Source organism: Crinia signifera, chromosome 4 (genome assembly GCF_055691185.1).
Source record: "Crinia signifera chromosome 4, ASM5569118v1, whole genome shotgun sequence".
Taxonomy (NCBI): Eukaryota; Metazoa; Chordata; class Amphibia; order Anura; family Myobatrachidae; genus Crinia; species Crinia signifera.
This window is the reverse complement of record NC_139220.1, coordinates 202,712,684-202,720,321: the sequence shown is the minus strand read 5'-3', so window position 1 is coordinate 202,720,321 and position 7,638 is coordinate 202,712,684. Positions and strand designations below refer to the sequence as shown.

Below are 7,638 nucleotides of genomic sequence, written 5' to 3'. Positions count from 1 at the left end.
TAAAAGATTGTACATACACTGCGTTACTAAGGTACTGTATGTAAGGTTATAAAGATGAAGGCTGTTAATGATATAATTTAATTTTATTACTGAATGGGGCCAGATTCCATTTTTTGTCACAGAGGGTACTGCTGTTATTTCAGTAGGCTACAAGTACCATCATGACTGTACTAATAAACAAACATTACATTGAAATAGACAGACATAAAATGCATATCAATGCTGTTGAATGGGTCATTTGATTTCTTTTTTGTGTCAAAAATGAAATAAATGTGTTTTGAATATCATGCTCAAATATAAAAAATGTGGACTTTATTAAATATTTTCTTTTCCAGTTATGATCTAAATCAGGGCTGGGCAACACTGGCCCTCCAGATGTTGATGAACTACACATCCCAGCATGCCTTGCATCAGTTTCAGCATGGCCACATAGCAAAACTAATGCAAAGCATCCTGGGATGTTTAGTTCATTAACATCTGGAGGGCCGGTGTTGCCCAGCCCTGATCTAGATGATAGGTGATTTTTAACCAGTGTGCAGTGGCAGGCTGGTGTGGTCAGACTAGTGCACACGTGTGCAGAGACACAGCTAGCCTGCCAATCTGGACACACTCTGGCCTGACCGGGATAGGCATGTGCAGAAAAGACACTCGCCCAGCCCAGGACAAACAGTGGCATACTGTGACTTACAGGGCATTAAAATATGGCATAACATGATCTAAGGGGCACTAGGTTTTAAATCACATTACTTTTAAATGCACAAGTGTGACTTGGGAGAAGTGCATGAAAAAGTGGGGAGACCTTCCTGGACATCAAAAAAGAAACAACTCAGTTAGCAGAATCATATAGAAGACACTGAACGCTCTTAAAAAGGTATCGAATGGCAGATTTGCTGTGTTTTTTTTTTTTTTTAAATAAATAAATATTTGAATCGGCATTGCGTGGAGTCACATTTTCATGTTGGAGATAAAATTACAGGAACAGAATGGTTGACATGCCGGGTAGCATTGTGGTTGAAGGTTATGTGCTCACCTGCAACAAGTGACATGTGTCATACCAGGAGCATTTAAAAAAAAACAAAAGATTGTAATGAGAAGTTTCTTATTCACATCTATTTTTATTTAGACTAATTTCTCCTATATCTCAGTCTAAACAGGGTCTCCCCTCCAAATATCAACTTCCTCTGTGAAAGTGTTACACATCAGTAAAACAGATTAGAGACATCTGAAGGTCTTAAGGTGCCCATTCACTAAGCCAATTTGGCCGAATCCGCCTGTGGAATTGGCCCAGTTTGATGTCTCCTCAGGTTTGATGCGCGGTCCCATGCGCATCGGACCTGCTGGCTGTCTGACCACCCGCGCTGGGACCTCCTTCTCAGTGTGGTGGGGGGCAGGTAGCGGGGTCCGGCCAGCTGATGGTGGTGTCAGGCGGCGGCTGGGAGCTTGTAGCAGCATTTTGCCGGGAGGCGGCTGCTTAATATTTTGAAATGACTGGCTGGACGTTGATTGGCTGAGAGAATTCTCCCAGCCAATCAGATGGGAAGCCGCTGATTGGCTGAGAGAATTCTCTCAGCCAATCAACATCCGGCCAGTCATTGCTAAATATTTAGCAGTCACATCCTGCCGCACGGCAAAGTGCCGCTAAAAGCTTGAAGCTCCCAGCCGCCACCGCTGCCCGCCACTACAAGCTGCCCACCACCCAGCCATATTTCCCCCCCCCCCCCAAAAAAAAAAACCCTTTGAAAATAAATAAATGTACAGACTATATATTATGTTTGAACATGAGCAAATTTTTCCTCACCATTGCCTTGGCAGAACACAATATCTAAAACGGAAAGGAAGTGTCCCAACAGCCCAATTATAATAGAAAATGGCGAAGTACCTGATCAAATGCAATTCAGGCACCATGTTCTTTTGCAACTATACTATTTGGCAGTTAAATAAAAATCACAAATACCACAAACACTAAAAATACATTTATTATTCATGGTTAAGAAGAGATCAAAAAGATGTACAATGCTGTATTTGAAATCTCTGAGAAGTATCAACTACTGCTAAAAGCTCAGCGATAAACCATGAGAAAATCCGTTGCCCATTCAGTAGAGTGTACAGCAGCTGTATACTGGAAATTCTGAGGCAACACCTAGGATGCCGACATGAAGGAAAATGACTTGACATTGTACTGGATGCAAACTTTGCCCAGCTCACTCCCACTCACTTCAGTCATGTAAAACAAAAAACCATTTGTGCTGGAAAAAGCACCGAAGCATTTTCATTCTTATTTTAAATCCAACGCTGTAGGGAATAACATATTGAATGCAAACTATTTTGGTATTAAAGTTAATTTGCTTTCCATGAAGTGTAATTTGTATTCAGGGACTGCTGGACGATCAAGCTCTTTCTAGATAGTGCTGTCAGCTGCACGTCTCCACACAGCAAAGTCACGTATACATGACAGCAGAGGGAGATGTGACTCGACAATGACAGCTGATTAAAGATTAACCTAATCATCTGAATCCTCCTCTTCTTGATTCCGTTTCTGTCACAGGGAATAAAAAAAAACAAAAAAAAAACCATAGAATGTAATTGCAATGACACAGTCCATTTATAGTAAAGCATAAAAAGGGTTTACTTTTACAATAAAAGAAATAAACGGGCAGCATATACCAGAATCCAGAGCAGATAGAAGTAATATATACAGCTGACCTATTTTCTAAGGCAGAAGCTGAAGTGGTTTAAGCCTGATGGCCTGTGAGTTTGAGTGACTGCATGAAATGACAGCTCATGACCGCCAATGTGCATTTCATGCTGCAGAGTACTGCAGTGGTGACGTATTTCATGTGGAGGGCAAACCAAATAGTGGCACAATATATATAGCATCTACAGAAAACGGTAGTTATATATAGTCCTAGGGTTGCTACATGAATAAACCACTAACATTTGGTGAGAGGAATAACTGAAATCTCAACAACAAACGCCTCTGCCTTTCAGGGACTGGACCAATCATATATCAATGACATGACATTCATCTGGTTTTATGAGGTCTCATAAACTTAACACTACCAACAGTATAACTGCCAGGGAGACCTTCACAATTTATACGGCACAATGCCCAAGGCATAAAGTGTACAGATGACACAGTCAGAGGATGCGCCCTGTATTGAACGCTTCATTATGCATAAGAAATAAATCTGGACAGCACAGTTGTCTCTATACTTAATTTCACTCAGTAACCCGACACAGCATTCCCTGTATGCTTTCATCCCATTCACGTCTGTTCTATTATATTTATTAGCAGTTATTTATATACAGTAAGATCACATAGTATGCAGTTTTACCGTGAATAGTTAAATCATTCACATCTGTCTCTAAAGGCCCCCTTACACTTGTACGATTTGGTTCAATTTCACTCGATTTCACTCAATCTAGACAGATTGAGGCAATCAATCAAACCAAATCTTACAGGATTCTCCTGCACTGCGACACGATGCGCGTTCCCGTGCACATCGTGTCGGACCCATGAGATTGATCCTCCTGCACATAGGATCTATCTCATCGGGTCCATTAGGCACACTTCAGGGGACATTAAACTTATCGTCCGCCTCCCCAGGGAGGGACTTGGTGACCTGTTCATGTCCGCCCCGCCCACACAGCACTCCGAGCCCGCTGCCATTACATACAGTCAGTGACAGTGTCAGCACCCCCCCCCCCGCGCATTATAGCTGCCGTGGTTTTGCGCCCCTGTGTCCGTGTCCCCCCCCCCGTATTATGCGCCACACAGTGCCTCCCCCATCCCCTATATTACCTGCCGTTGCCTCCGCTTCTCCCGCCGTCTAACCTCCCTGTCCTCCGTCCAGTGCAGGTTCCCCCGAGACCTCCATGATAAGGCTGTGCGGCTATCTCAGGGATTCCCCTCCGTATGGGCGATAATCTCCCAAAGCACCCGACAGCGCACCCCCCCCCCCCCTTCCGCCAAAATACAAGTGAGCGGCTGAGTTGCTTCAGCATTCAGAAAATATATATATTTTAAAAGGCTTAATTACATCAAGTACTGCTGCGCTGTCACTAGAGTCACTAGGGATGGTAATCGGTACAGACATCATCGATGGTTACCATCGATGCCGATTCTGCACCCAGCGATTGAAAGTAGGGATGGCCATCGACTATCGATGTTCCCAAAACATCGATGGTTGGGACCTAGATGTCGATGTTTTGGGAACATCGATAATCGATGGCCATCCCTACTTTCAATCGCTGGGTGCAGAATCGGCATCGATGGTAACCATCGATGATGTCTGTACCGATTACCATCCCTAGTGACTCTAGTGACAGCGCAGCAGTACTTGATGTAATTAAGCCTTTTAAAATATATATATTTTCTGAATGCTGAAGCAACTCAGCCGCTCACTTGTATTTTGGCGGAAGGGGGGGTGCGCTGTCGGGTGCTTTGGGAGATTATCTCCTGTACGGAGGGGATTCCCCGAGATAGCCGCACAGCCATAGATGATTTCTGCACCGATTACCATCCCTAGTGACAGCATAGCAGTTTTTATTTACAGTTTTGGCCACCCCCTCCTAGCACTCTGGACATCTCCTAGGACCTCCCATCTGGACACATTCAATTTGGCAAGATAAATCTCATACAATTTATTGAACCAAATTGAATGTAAAAAATGGCACATCAAGTGACAAATCTCATGTAGCACTCCAGGAAAGCTGCTGGGGAAGTTCACATTCAATCAGGCACAACTTATCTCTAGGATAAGTTGAACTAGTGTAAGGGGGCCTTAACAGAGGAGTGTACAATCTATATTCTCTGCAAAACAAACAGACACAATCTTATGGAGAACTTTATCAGAAGCCAATTAACCTACAATAAGTATTAGGTGTGTAGGACCAGACTGGAGAACCCTGAAATAAATCTCGCAAGCAGGAGAACATGCAGACTCTAAACAGCTAGCCACTTTGTCAGACTTAAACCCCATAGTGATTTCACTCCACTTTCTGTCAATTCATGTTCTAGCATCTTCTTCAAAATATTATATAACTGGGATACCAGCGACCCAACCACTGCCGGGAGACCAGCTTTGGAATTCCAACATAATCTGAAACGCCGGCACAAGAATCTCGGTTCTTAGGATGCCGAATGGTGAGTTATAGACACTGGTAATGATCACACTGGGGATGAGGGGTGTGGGAGTTTAGGCACTAGGGGACTTGAGTATTAGGCTGCCAAGAGAGGTAGGTGTGTGTGTGTGTGTCGGGGGGGGGTAGGTACCTAGAATGGGTGTTTAGGGGTCGGGATGCAGGGGGTTAGGGTTATACACTCGTGGGGAGGGTAAGAGTCAGACAGGGAAGGGTTAGGGGTGGGCCTAATTCCTGTCAAGACTACCTCCTTTGGAATCCCAGCATCCGTTTTCTGACCGCCAGCACCCTGACCTATATTTATTGGTTTCTGCAATCTTTATTCCATTTTTGAGGGTATTACTGTGTATATTATTAGAATCATCATTGACTGTGAATTACTTCTTTGCTGATAAAATAATCTACGTTTTGGTGGAATAATACATAACTTCCTGCAAACGTCTGGAAACCAAACATTAGCATTTGTTTGTTTATATTTTATTTTAAGAAATAAAACAAACAATAAAAAACAAACATCCATTAATTACAAATTCCTATTGTTGTAGCTATTACAGTGGGGAATCAACTAAATGCTTACTCACCAATTTAAGAAAATCAATAAGTTTATGTGCATCTTCACCTGTAGAAAGATCTACAAAATCCTTTGGCAAACGGTAACTCAAATAAGGGCTAGGTTGGACTGTGACCTCACTAGTTGTACAGCGGAAGGTTGGGCAATCCTGCAATATAGAACATCATCATCATTTGGAATATAGATAGAAAACAAATAGATATTTGAAATGCATTGTGTATTTTCCACCATGCACTGGGTTAGTAATCAGCTGATGTACAGTACAGTGAAAAATTATAATTCTCTGCAAGAGAAAAATGACCAATAATGTGGCTCTAATTACACATGAAAACAAAAATCCATTTTATAGCATCCTGCTCAACCATCGGTGTTCTGTACTAATATTCCAATATTGTCCTTCTAGTCTGATATACAAATATGTATAGTTAACCTCTACCTGCATCTCTGATAATATCCTGCACATAGAGAAAGGGGCTTCTGTGCATCACATCATGAACCAAGAACAGACTTTTTAAGGTTACTGGAAGTGATGTTTTTGTAAATATGGCACTAGCACAAAAGATATGCACTTGACCAGAGTCTTTTCTATCTTGTGAACCAGCGTCACACAGCAGAAGACGTGATTGGAAAGATCAAGTAGCCAATGCTGGAGTGCGTGGATATATGTATTAAAAACAGTTCCTCTGATAATGTGAAACGTTAAAAAATATTCAATAGACATTTATTTCTAGCAGACGATGTACTGAATTAATGTGACTGAAACCTAGGACAACAATTAATGGGTGATATAAGTAACCCACTGAATTGCTTTTAAATGAGGACAGTAATATAAAGGGTGAGAAGCATTCTTACCTGGTCTAGAGCCTCTTCATCTCCTGGATGTCTACCTCTCATAAGTTCTTCCCAGGTGAACAGCAACGAGTCCGTTACTTCACCAAATGGGTTAAAATCTATCAGCCATATTTTACCCTAAAAAGGGGATACATTTTACTGACAATATAAAAGCAATATCCTATTGATGCACAGTGCAGATAATGTATAGGCAACGGCAGAATTACTGTAACATCTATAGCTAGGTCAACCGCAATTTTGAGAAAATATAAAGACATTTTATAATCCACAAAGATAAAAAGGGGTTGAAGAAAATGTATAATGTATATAATGCTAGTCAGGTCACATCATGGGTTTACATATAGTATTAACACAAAACACTCCTGGAGGGAAATGAAAGCAAATGATATTGATATTTACTAATACCCTACATCAGTGGTTCCCAAACTGGTACTTGAAAATAATATTGGCAATGGCGGAAGAAGTCTCCCGATGGCAAAATAAGTCTCACATTGCGTCACTCGTGCTTTTACCCGACCAGCATTCCACTGGAAGCTAACAACGCTGTCCTCAGACATCAGCGACCATCTGCCCCGCTCTAACACAGGTGGAGGAAGCAGCGGCATTAATTCTGTACTACACAGCAGGACACGATTCCTGACCACACACTAATCCTCCACTACTCCTTATTATAAAAGGACACACATAAGAATATGTAAAACAAACAAATAAGGGGTGCCTTATAATTCCAGGAGTGCCGCCATGTGTGCCATATAATTCCAGGGGTGCCGCCATGTGTCCCGCATCATCTTAGGGGTGCTGCCATTTGTCCAGTATAATTCCAGGGGTACAGCCACATGTGCCGTGTTATTCCAGGGGTACCATCATGTGTGCAGTAGCAGTCCAGGGGAGCTGCCTTTTTTTTTTTGTAAAAAGAAAAAAAGCTGTTTTTTTTCTTTTACTGCAAGGGTGCTGTTAAGTGTACCATATCAGTCCAGTGTTTGGGCCACCCACTTGTGTCACTTTGCTTAGTCATCCAGCTACCGCTGTGCAACCATTTGGCCTAAAAGCAATTTTGTGAGCTGTGAGGTGTT

At 42.3% G+C, this 7,638-nt stretch overlaps 1 protein-coding gene across 1 annotated transcript in view; it reads right to left on the bottom strand.

The window, feature by feature from the left end:
- Positions 1-1,958: 1,958 nt before the first annotated feature.
- Positions 1,959-7,638, bottom strand: part of CDC123 (cell division cycle 123) — a 41,263-nt gene continuing 35,583 nt past the window's right edge. Inside the window, exons 11-13 of the mRNA XM_083183470.1 lie at positions 6,566-6,682; positions 5,724-5,861; positions 1,959-2,536 (exon numbers count right to left, since the gene is read on the bottom strand). Of these exons, the coding sequence (XP_083039596.1) occupies positions 2,501-2,536; positions 5,724-5,861; positions 6,566-6,682 (291 nt within the window). The 3' untranslated portion in view covers positions 1,959-2,500. The remainder of the gene's footprint in view (positions 2,537-5,723; positions 5,862-6,565; positions 6,683-7,638) is intronic.